The sequence below is a fragment of the Anolis sagrei genome, chromosome 11 (assembly GCF_037176765.1).
Source record: "Anolis sagrei isolate rAnoSag1 chromosome 11, rAnoSag1.mat, whole genome shotgun sequence".
Lineage (NCBI taxonomy): Eukaryota > Metazoa > Chordata > Lepidosauria > Squamata > Dactyloidae > Anolis > Anolis sagrei.
The window spans coordinates 2,452,273-2,473,855 of record NC_090031.1 but is presented as its reverse complement, the minus strand read 5'-3'; the positions used below and the strand labels follow the sequence as shown (position 1 = coordinate 2,473,855).

Below are 21,583 nucleotides of genomic sequence, written 5' to 3'. Positions count from 1 at the left end.
CAGAGATTAAAAAGAAAAAAAGAAAAGAAAGAAAGAAAGAAAAAAAACCACACAGATTTTGCAAATTTGGTATTTGGTTAAATGTCCTTTGAGCAGTATCTGGCCCCTTGGAGTGCTTCTGGTGTTGCCGCAAGAAGGTCCTCCCTTGTGCATGTGGCAGGGCTCAGATTGCATTGCAGCAGGTGGTCAGTGGTTTGTTCTTCTCCGCACTCGCATGCTGAGGATTCCACCCTGTAGCCCCATTTCTTAAGATTGGCTCTGCATCTCATGGTGCCCGAGCGCAGTCTGTTCAGCGCCTTCCAAGTCGCCCAGTCTTCTGTGTGCCCAGGGGGGAGTCTCTCATCTGGTATCACCCATGAATTGAGGTGCTCGGTTTGGGCCTGCCACTTTTGGACTCTCGCTTGCTGGGGTGTTCCAGCGAGTGTCTCTGTAGATCTAAGAAAACTATGTCTTGATTTAAGTCGTTGACGTGCTGGCTGATACCCAAACAGGGGATGAGCTGGAGATGTCTCTGCCTTGGTCCTTTCACTATTGGCTGCTACTTCCCGGCGGATGTCAGGTGGTGCAATATTGGCTAAGCAGTGTAATTTCTCCAGCAGTGTAATTTCTCGCCACAGAAGCGACCAGCATGTCTTCTCTCATACACATATATACACCCACAAAACACATATACACAGACTGGGCCACAGCACCACGTGGCAGGGGACGGCTAATATATATATATATATAGAAATGTAATGTTTGTGGGATTCACATAACTCAAAAACCACTGGATGAATTGACACCAAATTTGGATGCAAGACACCTCTCAGGCCAACGAGTGACCATCACTCAGAAAAACACTGAAAAACACAGTGGAAGGGACTTTAAAAGCCAAAAAAGAAAAAAATACATTACAATGCATACACAAAACCACACACCCACACACACACACACACACACACATATATATATATATGCATGCAAACACACATATATACACCCACAAAACACATATACACAGACTGGGCCACAGCAATGCGTGGCAGTGGACGGCTAGTATATATATAACTATATTATATGTATTTTCAAAAAGTCCAAAAAAAGCGAGCCATTTTCTATCCTGGAATAGGAAATCCATGCGCAACCTAGAGCCAGACCCCAAGCAAATGCTGCACATGGTTATTTGAAACTATGGTCATGAAGTTCAATCTATATTTATATATTTAAAGTGTCAATATAATATGTCTCTGCCTTGACTAGGTGTATTAGATTGGTTTTCTTGTGTTCTCTCCTGACCTGTATTCTATATTTCGACACCTAAAGCTGCCTTTCCGCCTTCCCCAGGTGACCATCGGCATGTCCCTGCTGTCGGGAGACCCTTGCTTCAAAACGTGAGTTGGTCACTTGGAAATAAAGGCGCGGAATCAAGGAAGGGGGATGTTGTGACGGCATTGTAGAGAGAGAGGTTGCAATCCTGTAAGAACAATAGTGAGGGGACCTGCAGTTTGATCATATCTGAATTGGTTTAAGTCACGAATGGGCCAACTTGAGCTTTCCCTCCAGGTGTTTTGGACTCCAACTCCCACAATTCCTGGTCTCAGGCCCTTTCCTTTTCCCCCTCAGCCGCTTAAGCGGCTGAGGGGGAAAAGGAAGGGGCCTGAGACCAGGAATTGTGGGAGTTGGAGTCCAAAACACCTGGAGGGAAAGCTCAAGTTGGCCCAGGGCTGGTTTAATGTTGGACTGGGCCGAGAGAGTGTGATGAGAAGGCAAGTGGAAATGTTCAGTTCGTGTCTTAACGCACCTGTTTGACAAACAAAAGCAACGGGGTGTGTGTGTTCCTTCTCAGGCCTCCATCCACGGCTAAGTCCATCGCCGTCCCTGGGCAGGACTCCACGCTCCAGCTGACCTGCAAAGGCGAAGGGACCTCTACCAGCGGCACCCCTATCCCTGCCAGCGTCCCATCCGCCATGGGCTCCGTGCGCCAGAGCAAGGCCCGGCCCTCCATCCTCAGCTCAGGTACGGAGAGTGGGTGGGGGTCCTTGCCGTTTGACGTTGCAGGACTTTTCCTACTTCTGCTTCTCTGCCCAGGCCCGGTCCAACTTCGGCCCTCCCTCCAGGTGTTTTGGACTCTAGGATCACATCACTACTGTCTTAACCCTTTTCAGTAGACTGCGCTGTGAACACATATCCATTAGAAGTGTATTTTCTACACTGGAGGTACATGGAATGCATTCCTATCTAATACAGCGTTTTGCTAGTTGACAATTCGGCCCTCCTTCCAGGTGTTTTGGTCTCCAGGATCACAGATCTACTCCCTTAACCCTTTTCAATAGACTGTGCTGTGAACACATGTCTATTAGAAGTGTATTTTTCTACACTGGAGGTACATGGAATGCTTTCCTATCTAATGTTGCGTTTTTCTAGTTGACACTTTGGCCCTCCCGCCTGGTGTTTTGGACTCTAGGATCACAGATCTACTCCCTTAACCCTTTTCAGTAGACTGTGCTGTGAACACATATCCATTAGAAGTGTATTTTCTACACTGGAGGTACATGGAATGCTTTCCTATCTAATGTTGCGTTTTTCTAGTTGACACTTTGGCCCTCCCGCCTGGTGTTTTGGACTCTAGGATCACAGATCTACTCCCTTAACCCTTTTCAGTAGACTGTGCTGTGAACACATATCCATTAGAAGTGTATTTTCTACACTGGAGGTACATGGAATGCATTCCTATCTAATACAGCGTTTTGCTAGTTGACAATTCGGCCCTCCTTCCAGGTGTTTTGGTCTCCAGGATCACATCTCTATTCTCTTAACCCTTTTCAATAGACTGCGCTATTTTTCTACACTGGAGGTACATGGAATGCTTTCCTATCTAATGTCGCAACGGGAATCTCAATCCCAGTCAAAGCTGGACATTGCTGGCTGCTTCTGCTGGGATAAAGATCAACATGTGGCGATGCAGCTTCCTCGCTTTGAGCCTGTTGAAGCCGATCTTCTGCAGAGCTTCCTGATGGGCAAAAGCAACCACTGCCTGCCTTGGGCTCTCTCTCTGTCTGTCTGTCTGTCTCTGTCTCTCTTACGGGACCTCCCTTCTCTCCGCAGGGCTGCCAGAGGAGCCAGACCAGAACCTGTCCAGTCCGGAGGAAGTCTTCCACTCGGGACACTCGCGGAACTCCAGCTACGCCAGCCAGCAGTCCAAGATCTCTGGTAACGGCTCGTCGCATGCGCTTGCCAAAAGAACCCAAAGTACGCCATGCGTTTGCGCCTCTGGGGGCTTCTCTCTGGGCCGTCCCGTTCCCTTTCTGTCATGCGCTCTCTGGAACCAGAATGGAAGAACCCAAGCTTTGTGTTTCTCATCCTTAGCATAGCAGTGTGGCCCTCGAAATGACTACAAGCAGAGGCTGGATGGCCATCGGTCAGGAGGGCTTGGATTGTGCCTTGCTGCCTGGCGGAAAGAAGGCCTTTAGAGGTCTCTTCCGACTCTAGACTACTACTATTATTATTATTATTATTATTATTAAGCAGAGGCTTGGATGAGACCATGAAGGACAGTTGTTATGCTATCAGAACATACTTTTCTTAGAGGGGGAAAGCACTGACATTAGCAACTTGCACAAAGCTTTGGTCGCAGAAGTAGGGTTATGGGCCCAGCGCATCTTTCAGTGGGTCTGCCTTGTCGCTCTCCGCCCAGAGAGATGGGCCAAAGTTGGCCCGTGCCTGATACGGAGGGCTGTATGTGGTCTGTGGGCTTGAGCTTGACCCATGTGCAGGGGGAAGGGGGGGCACCCTCCTGTGGGTCGAAGGGGACCGCCGGTCCCACTTGCTGCGCTGCTCCTCTTCCCGCAGGCTACAGCACCGAGCACTCGCGCTCCTCCAGCACCTCGGACCTGACGCACCGGCGCAACACGTCGACCAGCAGCAGCGCGTCGGGCGGCCTCAGCACAGCGGTGGAGGGTCCCGAGGGCGAGCGTGAGCCCCGGCCTGAGAAGCCCCCACGCCCACCCCGGCCTACCCTCCTCACAGAGAGGCCCTCCAGGTCGGCAAAATAATTCATTCTCTTCTTTTGTGGGTGGTGGGGGGATCTGTTGCAAATGAGTTTTTATTTGAGGAAAAATCCACGTATTATTATTATTGTTGTTGTTGTATTGTTGAAGACTTTCATGGCCGGAATCACTGAGTTGTTGTGTGTTTTCTGGGCTGTCTGGCCATGTTCCAGAAGCATTCCCTCCTGACATTTCACCCACATCTATGGCAGACACCCTCAGAGGTTGTGAGGTCTGTTGGAAACTAGCCAAGTGAGGTTTATATTTCTGTGGAATGATTTCCAGGGTGGGAGAAAGAACTCTTGTCTGTTGGAGGCAAGTGGGAATGTAGCAGTTGGCCACCTTGATTAGGATTTAATGGCCTAGCAGTTTTCAATTTTGGCTTCTTACTGCCTGGGGGAATCCTTTGTTGGTAGGTGATTAGCTGTCCCTGATTGTTTATTGTCTAGAGTTCCTTATGTTTGAGTGTTGTTCTTTATTTATTTTATAATTTTAGAGTTTTTTAATACTGGTAGCCAGATTTTGTTCCTTTTCATGGTTTCCTCCTTTCTGTTCAAATTGTCCACATGCTTCTTGTGGATTTCAGTGGCTTCTCTGTGTCGTCTGACATGGTGGATGTCAGAGTGGTCCAGCATTTCTGTGTTATTAAAAATATGCTGTATCCAGTATCTTAAAAATCTATAAAATTGTAACAGTAAATAAAGAACAACACCCCAAAACAGGGGAATTCCAGACAAACAATCCAGGCCAGCTAATCACCTCTCAACAAAGGATTTGCCCAGGCAGCAACCAGCCAGGCCTTGAAACTGCAAGCCACCAAATGCTAATCAAGATGGCCAATGGCAACATTCACACTTATGTCAAACAGACAAGAGTTCTTTCTTTCTCCCACCCTGGACATTATTCCACAGATATATAAACCCCATTTTCCTAGTTTCCAACAGACCTCACAACCTCTGAGAATGCCTGCCATAGACAGACGCAGGCAAAACGTCAGGAGAGAATGCTTCTGGAACATGGCCAGACAGCCCAGAAAACTCACAACACCCAGTGATTCCGTCCATGAAAGCCTTCAACAATGCAATAATAACTTTATTTGTAACCCGGCCTATCTCCTCGAGGGGACTCAGGGCGGTTTCCAACGAAGGTGGCAAACATTCAATGCCAGAAACGGACAGACAACAAACCCAATCCAAAAACAATAATATAGCATCAGATTGCTTTCCCTGCAAAGGGGAGAGAAATCTCCTGAGCAGAAGTCCAGGCAGCCCTCTCTCTCCCTTTTCCCTGTATCCAGCCCTGGTTTGGACCGAGCGTGCATTAATTTTTCAGAGCAACATCATGCGCCGCCCTCCCTCGGGCAAGGCCTGAATAAGTGAGGAACCAGAACAGAAGATGCGAGCAGCACAGAATAAAATAGACAAGCAAGTGGGCATTGTCTCTCCTGAGTGGGACACGAGGCTTTCCAGGCTCAATACAAGGCTTCCTGTTAAAAATGAATAAGGGGAAAAGGAAAAGCCGGGCCCGGAAATGGCCGAGGACTAATTCGTGTTGTCATTTGCTTCTGGGAGCAGTGACTTGAGAAGCGCAGAAAGCAGAGACGGAGGGGAACACGGGCCTCGAGCACAGCCCTCCCGCAGGTTGTGCAAGCCGTCTTTTCATGTTAGCAGCTGTGCTCGAAAGAGTGTCCTCACCTCCTGCCTCTGCGCATGGTTTGGTAACTGTATAGTCACTGCAGGTAGGAAGGGGCTCCAAAGAGTCACCACTTTGGCACAGAGAAGCATCGCTTGCCTCCTTTCTCCCCTTTTTGGAAGGACTTTGTCATTCCCGTTGCCTTAAGAAAGCTCAGAGCATTCCGGCAGGCGGCACAGGGTGACAAAGGCAAGGACGGACAGACCGAGAGACCGCTTTTATCCTAGAGCTGTGCCAATAATAATAATAATAATAATAATAATAATAATAATAATCCTTTATTTATACCCTGCTACCATCTCCCGCAGGACTAGGTGCGGGTTACAAGAGGCAGAGCCCAAATACATCAATAAAACACAACAACAACAATACAGCAATAAATAACTATGTTGAACTCCATGGCTTTGCATTGATGTGGCATTGGTGGGAGTGTGGAGGGATGGTTGTGTTGTTTTGTGGTGTGTGCTGGGGAAAGCATTTAATTTTGAAGTGCAATAGCACAATGACAATAAAACTATCCTATCCTATCCTATTCTATGTATTCGTATACCCAGTGTTGCCCGAGTGTCATTGTGACCACTGCCTGCTTACTTTCTTCCTTCTCCAGCTCTGAGAAGAAAGTCCTTCCTTACAGTGTCTTATTATGGCCATCTGGCAGGCGGTACAGGGTGACAAAGACAAGGACAGACAGACTGAGAGATGGTTTTAATCTAGAACTGTGGCTATCTTGAACTCCAAGGCTTCACATTGATGTGGCACTGGGAGCTGTGCAGTAGTGGTTGAGGTGTGGAGGAATGGTTGTGTTGTTTTGTGGTTTGTGCTGAGGAAAGCATTTAATTTCAAAGTGCAATAGCACGACAATAAAGCTATCCTATCCTATCCTATTCTATGTATTCGCATACCCAGTGTTGCCCGAGTGTCATTGGGGCCACTGCCTGCCTACTTTCCCCTTCTCCAGCTCTGAGAAGAAAGTCCTTCCTTACAGTGTCTTATTATTACCACCTGGCAGGCGGTACAGGGTGACAAAGACAAGGACAGACAGACTGAGAGATGGTTTTAATCTAGAACTGTGGCTATCTTGAATTCCATGGATTTGCATTGAAGTAGCATGGGGGGCTGTGCGGTGGTGGCTGAGGTGTGAAGGAATGGTTGTGTTGTTTTGTAGTGTGTGCTAGGGAAGGCATTTAATTTCGAAGTGCAATAGCACCATGACAATAGTATTCCATTCTGTTCTATTCTCTGTTATAAAGTCTTATTATTACCATCGGGCAGGCGGTACAGGGTGACAAAAACAAGGACGGACAGAGTGAGAGATAGTTTTATCCTAGAGCTGTGCCTATGTTGAACTCCATGGCTTTGCACTGATGTGGCATGGGGCACTGTGTGGTAGTGGTGGGAGTGCGGAAGGATGGTTGTGTTGTTTTGTGGTGTGTGCTGGGGGAAGTGCAATAGCACTTAATTTCGAAGTGTAATAGCACAATGACAATCATATTCTATTCTGTTCTATTCTATGTATTGGTGTGCATACCCAGTGTTGCTTGAGTGTCATTGGAACAGCTGCCTGCCTACTTTCTCCCTTCTCCAGCTCTGAGAAGAAAGGCCTTCCTTACAGTGTCTTATTATTACCATCTGGCAGGCGGTACAGGGTGACAAAGACAAGGACAGACAGACTGAGAGATGGTTTTAATCTAGAACTGTGGCTATCTTGAACTCCATGGCTTATTTATTGTTTATTTATTTACTTCACTTGTATACCGCTCTTCTCAGCCAACGGCAACTCAGAGCGGTTAACAACCAGTATCAACAATACAGTACAAAATCATTAGTCATTTAAAACCGTAATATCAATTAATTAACATCAGGACATCAATACAACAATACAGGAAAACAACAATCCATCACGTCTCATCAATAGAATCAGCATCCGATCTCATTGTCCATTAATCCATATTCCAGTAATCAATCAGTTGTACTGCTTAGTACTGTTTTGTGGTGTGTGCTGGGGAAAGCATTTAATTTCAAAGTGCAATAGCACAATAACAATAAAGCTATTCTATCCTATTCTATCCTATTTTATGTATTCAGTATTGTTTGAGTGTCATTGGGACCACTGCCTGCTTACTTTCTCCCTTCTCCGGCTCTGAGAAGGAAGGCCTTCTTTACAATGGCTTATTATTACCATCTGGCAGGCGGTACAGGGTGACAAAGACAAGGACAAACAGACCAAGAGGCAGCTTTTATTCTAGAGTTGTGCCGATGTTGAACTCCATGGTTTTGCATTGATGTGGCATTGGTGGGAGTGTGGTGAGATGGTTGTGTTGTTTTGTGGTGTGTGCTGGGGAAAGCATTTAATTTTGAAGTGCAATAGCACAGTGACAAATAAAGCTATTCTATTCTTAAGTCTCCTGATGGAGAGAAAAAGCAGGATATAAATAAACGTCATAATGATAATCTTCCCGCTTGTGAGCGGAAACGAGGCCTGTGTTTTGCCGGGATGTGCCTTCACTCTCGCGCCCTCCTCCTCTCTTTCCCAATCAGGCGGAAGAAGGACTCGGTGGAGAGCCACCCCACCTGGGTGGATGATACCCGGATCGACGCAGACGACATCGTGGAGAAAATCATGCAGAGCCAGGACTTCACGGACGTCAGCAACACCGAAGGTCAGGCCGCTCGCACTCCCACAGCAAGGCTTAGCTCTGCCTCAGTTTCCTTAACGTAGGTCCCCGCCTGAGCTCTGACTCCTTGGCCTTCTCACTACAAAGCCTGCTTTGTGCTGTTTGGCTTCTACTTTTGGGCCAAAGCTCTCGCATAAAATACCCGCAGGCGGGCGATTTACAGTGCGCTATTGTTATTTACTTATTTATTTACTTTACTTTACTTCTATACCGCTGTTCTCAGCCCGGAGGCGACTCAAGGCGGTTCACAGGACACAGGACATAGCAAAATTCAACATCAATATAAAGCAGTTAATAACCTAATCTAATACACAATTAATACACAATGACTATACTAACCATTCACTAAGGTCTCATCACTAAAAACATGATCCAGATTCGTCATCCATTGTTCCATTCCTATGTCATTACCAGTCATTGCACAATTATTCGAACGCCTGCTGAAATAACCAGGTCTTTACTTTCTTGCGGAATGCCATTAAAGATGGTGCTAACCTAATATCTGTGGGAAGGGCGTTCCACAGCCGGGGAGCCACCACCGAGAAGGCCCTGTCTCTCGTCCCCGCCAGCCGAGCTTGAGAAGCAGGTGGGATCGAGAGCAGGGTCTCCCCGGAAGATCTCAAAGTCCTGGTGGGTTCATAGGCCGAGATGCGGTCGGATAGGGAGCTTGGGCCGGAACCGTTTAGGGCTTTAAAGGTCAACACCAGCACTTTAAATTGAGCCCGATAGCAAGTCGGTAGCCAATGAAGTTGGCACAACAGGAGGGTTGTATGCTCCCTGCGACCCGCTCCTGTTAGAATTATGGCTGCTGGACGCTGGACTAGTTGAAGCTTCCGAGCTGTCTTCAAAGGCAACCCCACGTAGAGAGCGTTGCAGTAATCTAGGCGGGATGTAACCAGAGCGTGGACTACCGTGGCCAAGTCAGACTTCCCAAGGTACGGGCGCAGCTGGCGCACGAGTTTTAACTGTGCAAATGCTCTCCTGGTCACCGCCGAAACCTGGGGTTGTTGTGTGCCCTGTTTTGCTCACCCTTCCCCTTGCTTTTGTTTTCCGCCACAGATAGTAACCTGAGGCTGTTTGTGAGCAGAGACGGCCGGACGACCCTCAGCGGGATTCAGCTTGCAAACAGGTACGGTCCCCAAGCACAGGCCTCGTTGGGTTTGCATGGAAATATTGCGCTGGGCTTCGGAAGTGCTGGAGAAACACACACTTGTGGGATCAAGGCCTGGGGTTGTGTTCGGGACATCACATGTGTGAACTGGAGGGTATCTCTATGCTCAACGTCTTCATTAATGGCATGGTTGAAGATTTGGAGCTATATTAAAGCACTGTCTTATCTGTCTCTCATCTCTCCATCCCACCCAAAAAAGCTTTCTGACATTTGAAGTCTAATGGCTTCTGTCTTTCTAAAATGGAGTCTGAGTCCTGAACAGTCCCAGATCAGGTCACATGATCTGCAGCTCCTCTCACAACATAGAGTTAAGGAAAACTACAATACACACAGATACAATACAGTAAGCAATCCGAATGATATATATAACAAATAACTAGTGTAGGAGGCTTGTAGAAGGTTTCTAATTCCAACATAAGTTACAGACTGCGTAGCCATTGGCCAGGAATGGTGGAGGTTGTAGCTCAGAGTAGCTGGAGGACCCCAGTTCAGCCAGTTGTGCCTTTTGGGTGTATCCCAGGCTGCCAGGCCACTCTCCCCAGTGAGTTTGAGGCTTGCCCGGGTGGAACCCTTGACTCCTCTCTCTCCAAAAGCCCTGCGAATCCCACCGTGAGGTTTTCTGTATTAAAGCACTGTCTTATCTGTCTCTCTTCTCTCCATCCCACCCAAAACAGCTTTCTGACATTTGAAGTCTAATGGCTTTTGCCTTTAAAAATGGAGTCTGAGTCCTGAACAGTCCCAGATCAGGTCACATGATCTGCAGCTCCTCTCACAACATAGAGTTAAGGAAAACTGCAATGCACACAGATACAATACAGTAAGCAATCCGAATTATATACATAACAAATAACTAGTGTAGGAGGCTTGTAGAAGGTTTCTAATCCCAACATAAGCTACAGACTGCGTAGCTGTTGGTCAGGAATGGTCAGGAATGGTGGACGTTGGACCCCAGTTCAGCCAGTTGTGCCTTTCAGGTGTATCCCAGGCTGCCAGGCCACTCTTCCCAGTGAGTTTGAGGCTTGCCCGGGTGGGACTCTTGACTCCTCTCTCGCCGAAAGCCCTGCGAATCCCACCATGAGGATTTCTGTATTATAGCACTGTCTTATCTGTCTCTCTTCTCTCCATCCCACCCAAAAAAGCTTTCTGACGTTTGATTTCAGGCCAGGTCAGTCCTCTTCGTTCTCTTCTTTCAATTTCTTGGCTTCGTTTCGGTCTCCGTCGCATGCAACCCGGCCTAGGCCGTCCCTGCGCAGGCACAGTCACATTTTCTCCTCTTCTCTCTCCTTTCTTCGCACAGAGTCTCATCTGGAGTTTACGAGCCAGTGGTCATCGAAACCCACTAAAATGTGAACGCGGCGACGGGTGGACACAGAGGCGACGGATGGATGCCGTTCGTTCCGTGGGCTTTTCCTGTCCTCACTTCTTTATTCCTTCCTTCCTCCCTTCGTCTTGATCCACGTGCCCTTTGAGCCCTTTCTTCACACAACATTCCAGGCAGGACTTCCTTCCTTCTCTCACTCCGACGCTGCCGGGAGCGACACTCCGGGACTTTGGCACTTTCGGAGAGGCTTGGAGGCAGTGCTGAGACCGGGGCGGGCGCCTTCTCGTCGAAACAGAAAACGTGGGCGGACTGTCGTCAGTGGGATTCCCCACGCCCACCCACCCACCCCGGTCCTGTCTCGCCCTCTCTTTGCTGTTGGGTTAAACCACTGTGAACACTCCCCTTCCTCCACTACGTTGAAGAACTGCTGCCGACTGCGGGCAAACAGAGCCGTCAGGTGTGATGGTAACACACCTGGCTCTGGGCTGTCACCTATTTGGGTTGCAAAAGAACCACACTTTGGATCGCACTTGCAGGCAAAACACCCTGTCACCCAGACAGGGAGAAACTTTGGCCCTCCAGGTGTTTTGGACTCCAACTCCCACCATTCCTAACAACCTCAGGTCCCTTCCTTTTCCCCCTCAGCCGCTTAAGCGGCTGAGGGGGAAAAGGAAAGGACCTGAGGCTGTTAGGAATGGTGGGAGTTGGAGTCCAAAACACCCGGAAGGAAGGCCAAAGTTGGCCCAGACCTGATCTAGAGAGACTTGTTCCCTACTAAAGAATCCGCTGGCTCCCCTTTTGCTGATTTTGTGCAACGAGCAGCCTCTAAATTGGCTTGAAGCCAGTGTAGAGAGAGAGAGGGGGGTGTTTAAATGTTTCCAGTTGTGGTTTTCAAAGTCAAGGGAATAGAAAACGCTTATCTTTGGGGGTAGTATCGTGTTGGCTCTGGGTCCAGCTGAACTGTTCTTTGGGAACAGGCTGCTTTGTTGCCTTCGCTCCTTCTGCCGTCTCTGTCATGTGAAGCGTTACCCGAAACAGGAGTCTCCAGGTGTTCTTAGCCCACAAAATATAGTCTGGAAACACCGGGTTGCAACATGGTCCCCACTCCAGTCTGCCCAATATGGTCCGGAAACACCCGGGTCACCACATGGTCGCCACCCCAGTCTGCCCAATATAGTCCGGAAACACCCGGGTTGCTACATAGTCTCCACCCCAGTCTACCCAATATGGTCCGGAAACACCCAGGTCGCCACACGGTCCCCACTCCAGTCTGCCCAATATAGTCCGGAAAAACCCGGGTCGCCACACGGTCCCCACCCCAGTCTGCCCAATATAGTCCAGAAACACCCGGGTCGCTACCTGGTCTCCACCCCAGTCTACCCAATACAGTCCGGAAACACCCGGGTTGCTACATAGTCTCCACCCCAATCTACCCAATATGGTCCGGAAACACCCGGGTGCCACCCCAGTCTGCCCAATATAGTCCAGAAACACCCGGGTCGCCACATGGTCTCCACCCCAGTCTGCCCAATATGGTCCAGAAACACCCGGGTCGCCACATGGTCCCCACCCCAGTCTGCCCAATATAATCCAGAAACACCCGGGTCGCCACATAGCCTCTACCCCAGTCTGCCCAATATAGTCCGGAAATACCTGGGTCGCCACACGGTCCCCACCCCAGTCTGCCCAGTATAGTCTGGAAACACCCGGGTCACCACATGGTCCCCACCCCAGTCTGCCCAATATAGTCCGGAAACACCCGGGTTGCCACACGGTCTCCACTCCAGTGCTTGAACCTGTCCGCATTCTGGCCTCTGGTCAGTTTGGATTTCGGTCCTCCCATCTCTTCCAGCTAGCAGGCTGACTGGCAGGTGATGGGAACTATAGACTGAAATCACTCGGCAGGTCAGAGTTTGGGGAAGGTGGGGTTCTCATCCCTTCATACATCCCATAAACAGAGTGAGGTGATGTACTCCTATTCTTGGTAGATAGAGGGAACTTAGTTGGGACAATAGGGCAGAGGTGCACAACCTCCAGTTGTTTTGTACTTCAAGTCCTAGGATTCCTGGCCATTGGACAAGCTGGCAATCAATAGGGATGTCTGGGAGTTGGAGCCCCAAATGTCGTGAGGGCCCCAGGTTGGGCGCCACTGCAGTAGAGGCAAATGGTACCGTGTGATGCTTCCCTCATACAGCAGGAGAGATTGTCCGGCCCAGATTTCTCCATGCGCTGTTGGCTGTCTCTGCGGGGAGGGTATCTTTACAGAGAGTGGGTAGCATTACCTACCATTTCTGGGCTCGGCTACCTCTCCCTCCTGCCTCCACGACGTGCCATTTCTTAGTTGTGCTGGGGCTTCCTATAAAGAACGGAAAGGCTTAGCGGTCACATCTTCTTAGTTTTGCCCGCCTTGTGAAGGGATGCGCTCCAGACGGTGCGCGATCCCCTTTGTAGTGTCTCCATCGTCCCCTTCACTTTTGCAGTTTTGTGGATCGCACACATAGCCGTTTAAACTCACCCTGGCTGCAGTCACGAGCTTGTTGTGTTGCACTCCTCCTTGTACACATGAAGGCGCTTAGCTTTTCGCGCACAGCAAGGTCGCAAAGGCGTCCTTCCTCATCCCTTTGCGTTCCCCTTTTCAGGCCAGGGTTGTGCTGGGCATTAGGCACTCAAGGGGACGACTAGGAGGGGAAAGCCCCAAGTGTTGCTGCCTCCTGGAACTCTATTCCACTGAACGAAGAGATGTTGAGGACCAAGGCAGCCTTGCTGTGACTCCTGGAGGCAGGTTGTTCTTTGGGGAAAGGAGGAAAGAGCGCCAGGGACGTGCCTTTCTGCTGGTGGGATACCCCCAAAGTGCATTCCCAAAGGGTCAATGGACTCGCAGGGACGAGCATAGAGCATCCCCGTGGTTGTGCTCAGGCCGATCTCCCATCCCTTGGCTGTCTTGGTAGATTGAACTGCGTCAGGGAAATAGGGTGGAGGTGCACGACCTGCAGCCCTTCAAGTGTTTAGGATTTCAAGTCCCAGGATTCCTGGCCATTGGACAAGCTGGGAGTTGGAGTCCCAAACGCCGGGAGGGCCACAAGTTGGGCGCCACTGCGATAGAGACGAAAGGTGGTGTGTGATGCTTCCCTCGTACAGCAGGACAGATTTCTCCATGCGCTGTTGGATGCCTCTGCATGAAAGGTATCTTCACAGCAGGACAGGTTTCTCCATGCGCTGTTGAATGGTATCTTCACAGAGGGACTTTCCATGGGAAGCCGAGATGCAACACAGGCCTCTATCTAGTATTCTTCAGCCGGACAAAAGGCTGATGCTCTCCATTGCGCATCCAGACCAAACGAAAGGGGAGAAGTCAATTTGGAGATCCTGTGTAGGGAACGCTCTTTTTTTCCCTCTCAACCACTGTGTTTCCACTTGGAGACTTTCGCTTTTGTGCTTGAAATGTCTTGAATTCTGTTTCACGACCCAGCAGGCTGGGCTTTTGTGTTGTTTTTAACGTCCTTGTTCCACTTTTATCTTGGTTTGTTTGGGTGGGGATTCATCCCTCCCGGCGTCGGCCCGAAGAGGCCTCTCTTATTTCTCAATAGCCTTGTGAGCCTGGTCGCGTTCCAGGATTTATTTTGTCGGAAACGCGTTGTTCTTGGTCACGGACAAAGCTTTTGCCGGGGCAAAAAGCTTGAGCCTGAGTCGAGAGGAAAAGGGCAGAGCTGGACTCTCCCTCACTCTCCATCCCGTGCCAAATGAGAGCCTGGGAACGGATCACGTTCAACCAAATTGTTGTTGTTGATTTCTCAAAAGGTTTGGGGATGTATCGCAAACCTTCTCTGGAGCGTTTCAGTTTGGAATTGGTGGCGTTGAAACTCCCGCCACACAGGCGAAAAAGTTCCTGACTGGCGAGAAGCAATTCCTTTCCCACGTCACCATAATAGTGCTACGATTCCACGTTTAAGCGCTATCGGTGACATCCCGCGGTTTGGTCATTTGATGCCCAAAAATTCGAAATACTCCTCGATTCCAAATGTCGATATTCCGTAGGATGTTGCCGTGAAACCCATAGCCCTACGTGCAAAGTTTGCCCAAGCTGCTGCTTCGGAGAATATATATATATGTTTCCTTTCTGGGTTATTTGCATTGTTTTGCGGACGGTTAAGGCTCCCAAATTATTTGAGTTACGTGTTGTCGAAGGCCTTCTTTCACGGCCGTAATCAATGGGTTGCTGTGAGTTTTCCGGGCTGTGTGGCCAATGTGTTCTAGCAGGGAATGGGCAAACTTTGGCACTCTCTCTAGTTGTTTTGGACTCCAACTCCCACCATTCCTGGCCTCGGACCCTTTCCTTTTCCCCCTCAGCCGCTTAAGCGGCTGAGGGGGAAAAGGAAAGGGTCCGAGGCCAGGAATGGTGGGAGTTGGAGTCCAAAACAACCAGAGGGAGGGCCCAATTTAGCCCATACTTGATATATAGGGTTGCCCTGACACTCTTGCATAAATTTAAATAAATTTACATGCCATTTAAATACAGGCATGAGTGCCAGCCGGTCTGTGCACAAGCGTCGAGCCGCTGGGAGGTTTTGCGCTGCTCACCTATCCCGCAGCCTGTTTCCCATGCCAGGCGCACTGCAGCGCTTGAGCATCTCTCCATCCATCCGCCCGCATTGTATGTGCCTCCCTTCCAGGCGAAGGGAGGCCGAGGGAGAGCGGATCTCTCCCTCGCTTGATCTCAGGAGCTGCGGAAGGACGAGCGTCCTCAACGCTGAGCCCGGTTGCAAGCGTTGGTGAGCCGGTCGGTGCCCTCTCCTTCCAAAGGGACTTCTTCTCGCAGGCAGCCGTAACAGGGTTATTGCAAAAGAAGGCTCCCGTTGCAAAAATTCACAGGAAATGTTTTGGTGAATGCACACATATGAAACCTACATCCATGTGAAAGAGAAGGAGCCCCCCCCCCCCCCCGGGTCAATAGCACGAGACATATATAAAAGGTAGTGTGTTCGGGGAGCCAGATGACCGTCTTCTTGCACGAATGGCCTGTTTTCGGCTAAACCAGGCATGGGCAAATTTCAGCCCTCCAGGTGTGTTGGACTTCAACTCGGAAGTTTGCCCATGCCTGGGCTAAACTGTGTGGACCGGCACTTAATCGCCTTTCCACCTGCCAACATGTTCTGGTACAGTAATTGTGTACTTTGAAACTTCTTCTTCATCTTCTCCTTCTCCCTCCTCTTTTTCCTCTCCCTCTTCTTTGTCTTCCCCTTCTCCTCCTCCCTCTTCTTCCTCTTCCCTTTCTCCTTCTCCCTTTTCTTTTTCCTCTCTCTCTCTTCCCCTTCTCCCTCTTCTTTTTCTTCTTCCTCTTCCCCTTCTCCTCTTTCCCCCCTTTTTCTTCTCCTTCTTCTATTTCGTCTTCTCTTTTTTCTTCCCCTTCTCCTCCTCCTCCTTCTTCCCCTTTCTTGTTCTTTTTCTTCTTCTTCTTCCCCTTCTTCCTTTTCTTCTCCCTCTTCCCCTTCTCCTTCTTCCTCTTCTCCCTCTTCTTTTCCTCTCCCTCTTCTTTGTCTTCCCCTTCTCCTCCTCCCTCTTCCCTTTCTCCTTCTCCCTTTTCTTTTTCCTCTCTCTTCCCCTTCTCCTCCCTCTTCTTTTTCCCCTTCCCCTTCTCCTCTTTCCCCTCTTCTTCTCCTTCTTCTATTTCGTCTCCTCTTCTTTTTCTTCCCCTTCTCCTCCTCCCTCTTCTTCTTCCCCTTCTCTTCTGCTTTCTTGTTCTTTTTCTTCTTCCTCCTCTTCTCTTTCTTCCCCTTCTTCCTCTTCCCCTTCTCCCTCTTCTTTTTCCTCTCCCTCTTCTTCCTCTTCACCTTCTCCTCCCTCTTCCCCTTCCCCTTCTATTTCCTCTCCTTTTTCTTCCCCTTCTCCTCCTCCCTCTTCTTCCTCTTCCCATTCTTCTTTCCCTTCTCCCCTTACCCTCCTTCTCCCTCTTCTTCTTCTTCCCATTCTTTTCCCTTTTCTTTTTCCTCTCCCTCATCATCCCCTTCTTCCCCTTCTCATCCTCCTTCTCCCTCTTCCACCTCTTCCCTTTCTTTTTCTTCTCCTCCTTCCCCTTCCTCTTCTTCCTCTTCCCCTTCCCCATTCTGTAGGACGCAGAGCGCCTTCTGCTGAGTTGCACCCTGCGCAATTGCGCTCTCCGGGCGGCACATCAGTGTGTGGAAACCAACTTGGAAGACTTCCCCTTCACATTGATGTCGTTTTTCGTATGTGCGCATTGACCAAACCGCTGACCGCGAAGCAGGCCATTCTTTGGCCGTCACGCCACATTTCCCTTTGTGAGCCTTGCTTCTTCCAGATATTTCTCATCCCGATGATGACGGGGCGAGAAGTCTCCGCACCCGAACCCTGACCGACCCTTCGAGGAGCTGATGACCAGTCTCTTCATATTATTCTTTTACCGTCGCTTCGATAAATGACGTTTGCTTAGTGTTTTGCTCTTGAAACCCATATTTTTGACCGGGTTGGAGAAAGAAAGAAAGAAAAAAAATAAGGAAAGAAAGAAAGAGATCACGTTTATTTTCTTGGAGGGGAAAAAAAATTTAAAAAGTGATCAAGGTTCAGGTTTTTATTATATTCAGATACTTCTATAAGCGAGAGATTCGAGCGCGGAGGTGATGACGATTATTTTTGGAAAAGGGAGAAATAAATAAATACGGGACTATGCAAACAAGAGATAGTTTTAACACTTTCTAATATTTTTGGGGGAGGGGAGGGGCCTTGATAAAAAAGCAGATTAATTACAAATCTTTACAAAATGAATAAAAATAAAAAGCCCTTTGCGGTTAAAAGGAAGTCTAGAGGTCGCATTTAGTTCGGCTGCTCAGTTTTTGATTATTGTTATTTTTCCTTCGAATGGTTTGTGAGGTTCCTCTGGTGTTTCTGTTTTTCTAATGCAGACGCGGGCCAATTCTGGCCCTCCCGGTGTTTGGGACTACAACTCCCATAATTCCTAGCAGCCGGTTACAGCCTCAGGCCTCTTCTTTTTCCCCCTCAGCCGCTTAAGCGGCTGAGGGGGAAAAAGAAGAGGCCTGAGGCTGTGACCGGCTGCTGGGAATTATGGGAGTTGTAGTCCAAAACACCAGGAGGCCGGAATAGGCCCGTTCCTGTTTTAACGGAATGCTGTGCCGTCTTTGACTCGACCGATGATCCGTGTTTGTACTCTGTTCTCCGGTTCCTTCCTTATTGTAGAGAAGCCACACATATAAAGAGGAAATTCACTATATAATGTCAAATGTCATTACCGTTTTTTGCGGGGGAGAAAAACAAATAAAGGTGGTTTTTCTTTTTCTTTTTGGTACATCACACCTGGCCTGGTTTGTTTCCTTACCGTTTCGTTTCATGTGTACGCAATGGGACCAATGCCTGCCTATTTTCTCCCTTTTCCATCTCTCTTACTTTCCTTCTTCCCTCTGTTTCTCTCTTTGTCTTCCTTTCCTTCCTTCCTTCCTTCCTTTCTTCCTTCCTTCTCTTGCTTTCCCTCATGCACCTTTCCTCCTTTTCTTTCCTTCATTTTCTTTCCTCCCCCTCTTTTTTTAGCCCTTCTTTCCTTCCATCCCCATATGCTTTCCTTTCGTTCTTTTTTCTTCCTCGCTTTTTCCTTTTTCTATCTTTCTTTTTCCTTCTTTCCCCATTTCACTCTTTTTTCTTCCTCCTCATGTTTTCCTTTTTCCACCTTTCTTTCCTTCCTTCATTTCACACTTCCTTTTTTTTCTTTCTTCCTTCCTCTCTTTCTTTCCTTGCCTTTCATTCCTTCATTACTTTCCCTCCCTCCCATCCTTACTCCGTTTCTCCCTTTGTCTTCCTTTCCTTCCTTCCTTCCTTCCCTTGCTTTCCCTCATGCACCTTTCCTCCTATTCTTCCCTTCTTTTTCTTTCCTCCCTCTCTTTTTTTAGCCCTTCTTTCCTTCCGTCTTCATATGCTTTCCTTTCCTTCTTTTTTCTTCCTCCTCACTTTTTCCTTTTTCCATCTTTCTCTCTCCTTCTTTACCCCATTTCACTCTTTCTTTTTCTTTCTTCCTCCCTCTCCTCCTTTCCTTGCCTTCCCTCCCTTTCTTCTTTCCTTTCCCTCCCTTCTTTCCTTCCTTCCGCCTCTTGCTTCCGTCATGCACCTTTCCTTCTTTTCTTTCCTTGTTCTTTCTCTCCTCCCTCTCTTCCTTTATCCCTTCTTTCCTCTCTTTTTCTTTCTTTCCATCTTCATATGCTTTCCTTTCCTTCTTTTTTCTTCCTCCTCACTTTTTCCATTTTTCTCTTTCCTTCTTTCCTCCATTTCACTCTTTCTTTTTTTCTTTCTTCCTCCCTCTCTTGCTTTTCTTGCCTTCCCTTCCTTCCTTCTTTCCTTTCCCTCCCTAACATCTGCAATTCAGAGAGGACACATACAAAGTAGAAGAATAAGACATTTCACGCTTCCTTCAGGCCACTTCACCCAGTGACAGCCAACCCAGCAATATCGCAGAGGGCCACCTCACATGTGACAGCCAACCCACAAACATCACTGAGGGCAACCTCACCCAGCATCGCTACTGAGGGCCAGTTCACCCAGCGACAGCTAACTAGCTGTCGTCATGGGAGGCCACTTCATCCAGCGACAGCCAATCCAGTGACACTGTGGAGGGCCACCCAACCCAGTGACATCGTGAAGGGCCACTTCACCCAGTGACAGCCAACCCAGTAACGTCATGGGGGACCACTTCATCCAGTGACAGCCAATCCAGTGACACGGTGGAGGGCCACTTCACCCAGTGACACTGTGGAGGGCCACCCAACCCAGTGACATCGTGAAGGGCCACTTCACCCAGTGACAGCTGTTGTGGAACAGACAGAGAAACTCTTGGACTTTACTAGGGAAAGTTAGGGATGAAAAACAAGGTTAAAATAAAATAAATAAACAAGATGGGAAGTTCTCTAGGAATTGCAAACGAGGAGTTGTTAACGGGCCTGCCATCAAATAACCTTCTGCCTTTTTTTTCTTGCATTTTCTGGGTGCTAAATGCAAAAGGAAAAAAGAACCATGTGCTCCCAAGTTATTTCACCCATGACATTTCAATTCAATTCAAGAGAGATATTGACAAGCTGGAATGTGTCCAGAGGAGGGCGACTCAAATGATCAAGGGTCTGGAGAACAAGCCCTATGAGGAGCAGCTTAAGGAGCTGGGCATGTTTAGCCTGAAGAAGAGAAGGCTGAGAGGAGATATGATGAAGGCCATGTATAAATAGGTGAGAGGAAGCCACAGGGAGGAGGGAGCAAATCAAGGGTCTGGAGAACAAGTCCTATGAGGAGCGGCTTAAGGAGCTGGGCATGTTTAGCCTGAAGAAGAGAAGGCTGAGGGGATATGATGAGGGCCATGTATAAATAGGTGAGAGGAAGCCACAGGGAGGAGGGAGCAAATCAAGGGTCTGGAGAACAAGCCCTATGAGGAGCGGCTTAAGGAGCTGGGCATGTTTAGCCTGAAGAAGAGAAGGCTGAGAGGAGATATGATGAGGGCCATGTATAAATAGGTGAGAGGAAGCCACAGGGAGGAGGGAGCAAATCAAGGGTCTGGAGAACAAGTCCTATGAGGAGCGGCTTAAGGAGCTGGGCATGTTTAGCCTGAAGAAGAGAAGGCTGAGGGGATATGATGAGGGCCATGTATAAATAGGTGAGAGGAAGCCACAGGGAGGAGGGAGCAAATCAAGGGTCTGGAGAACAAGCCCTATGAGGAGCGGCTTAAGGAGCTGGGCATGTTTAGCCTGAAGAAGAGAAGGATGAGAGGAGATATGATGAGGGCCATGTATAAATAGGTGAGAGGAAGCCACAGGGAGGAGGGAGCAAATCAAGGGTCTGGAGAACAAGCCCTATGAGGAGCGGCTTAAGGAGCTGGGCATGTTTAGCCTGAAGAAGAGAAGGATGAGAGGAGATATGATGAGGGCCATGTATAAATAGGTGAGAGGAAGCCACAGGGAGGAGGGAGCAAATCAAGGGTCTGGAGAACAAGCCCTATGAGGAGCGGCTTAAGGAGCTGGGCATGTTTAGCCTGAAGAAGAGAAGGATGAGAGGAGATATGATGAGGGCCATGTATAAATAGGTGAGAGGAAGCCACAGGGAGGAGGGAGCAAATCAAGGGTCTGGAGAACAAGCCCTATGAGGAGCGGCTTAAGGAGCTGGGCATGTTTAGCCTGAAGAAGAGAAGGATGAGAGGAGATATGATGAGGGCCATGTATAATAAATATGTGAGAGGAAGCCACAGGGAGGAGGAGGGAGCAAGCTTCCTTTCTGCTTCCTTGGAGACTAGGACGCAATGGAACAATGGCTTCAAACTACAAGAGAGGAGATTCCATCTGAACATGAGGAAGAACTTCCTGACTGTGAGAGCCGTTCAGCAGTGGAACTCTCTGCCCCGGAGGGAGTGTGGTGGAGGCTCCTTCTTTGGAAGCTTTGAAACAGAGGCTGGATGGCCATCTGTCAGGGGTGATTTGAATGCAATTCCTGCTTCTTGGCAGAATGGGGTTGGACTGGAGGATGGCCCAGGAGGTCTCTTCCAACTCAAGGATTCGATGAGGCTGGATGGCCATCTGTCAGGGGTGCTTTGAATGCGATATTCCTGCTTCTTGGCAGAATGGGGGTGGACTGGATGATTGCCCAGGAGGGCTCTTCCAACTCTAGGATTCTATGACATGAGTCAGTCCAACCTTGCATGGCTTCC

General features: G+C 48.8%; 1 protein-coding gene across 2 annotated transcripts in view; it reads left to right on the top strand.

Moving 5' to 3' along the window:
* EEIG1 (estrogen-induced osteoclastogenesis regulator 1) overlaps positions 1-11,496 on the top strand; it is a 66,444-nt gene extending 54,948 nt beyond the window's left edge. The window contains exons 6-13 of one of the 2 annotated variants that reach the window (XM_067471770.1): positions 1,327-1,373; positions 1,829-1,998; positions 3,088-3,192; positions 3,832-4,021; positions 8,259-8,380; positions 9,455-9,524; positions 10,706-10,731; positions 10,864-11,496. In XM_067471770.1, the coding sequence (XP_067327871.1) occupies positions 1,327-1,373; positions 1,829-1,998; positions 3,088-3,192; positions 3,832-4,021; positions 8,259-8,380; positions 9,455-9,524; positions 10,706-10,731; positions 10,864-10,916 (783 nt within the window). In that variant the 3' untranslated portion in view covers positions 10,917-11,496. The remainder of the gene's footprint in view (positions 1-1,326; positions 1,374-1,828; positions 1,999-3,087; positions 3,193-3,831; positions 4,022-8,258; positions 8,381-9,454; positions 9,525-10,705; positions 10,732-10,863) is intronic. The other variant, XM_067471771.1, reaches the window with a different exon arrangement.
* The last annotated feature ends 10,087 nt before the right edge of the window (positions 11,497-21,583 follow it).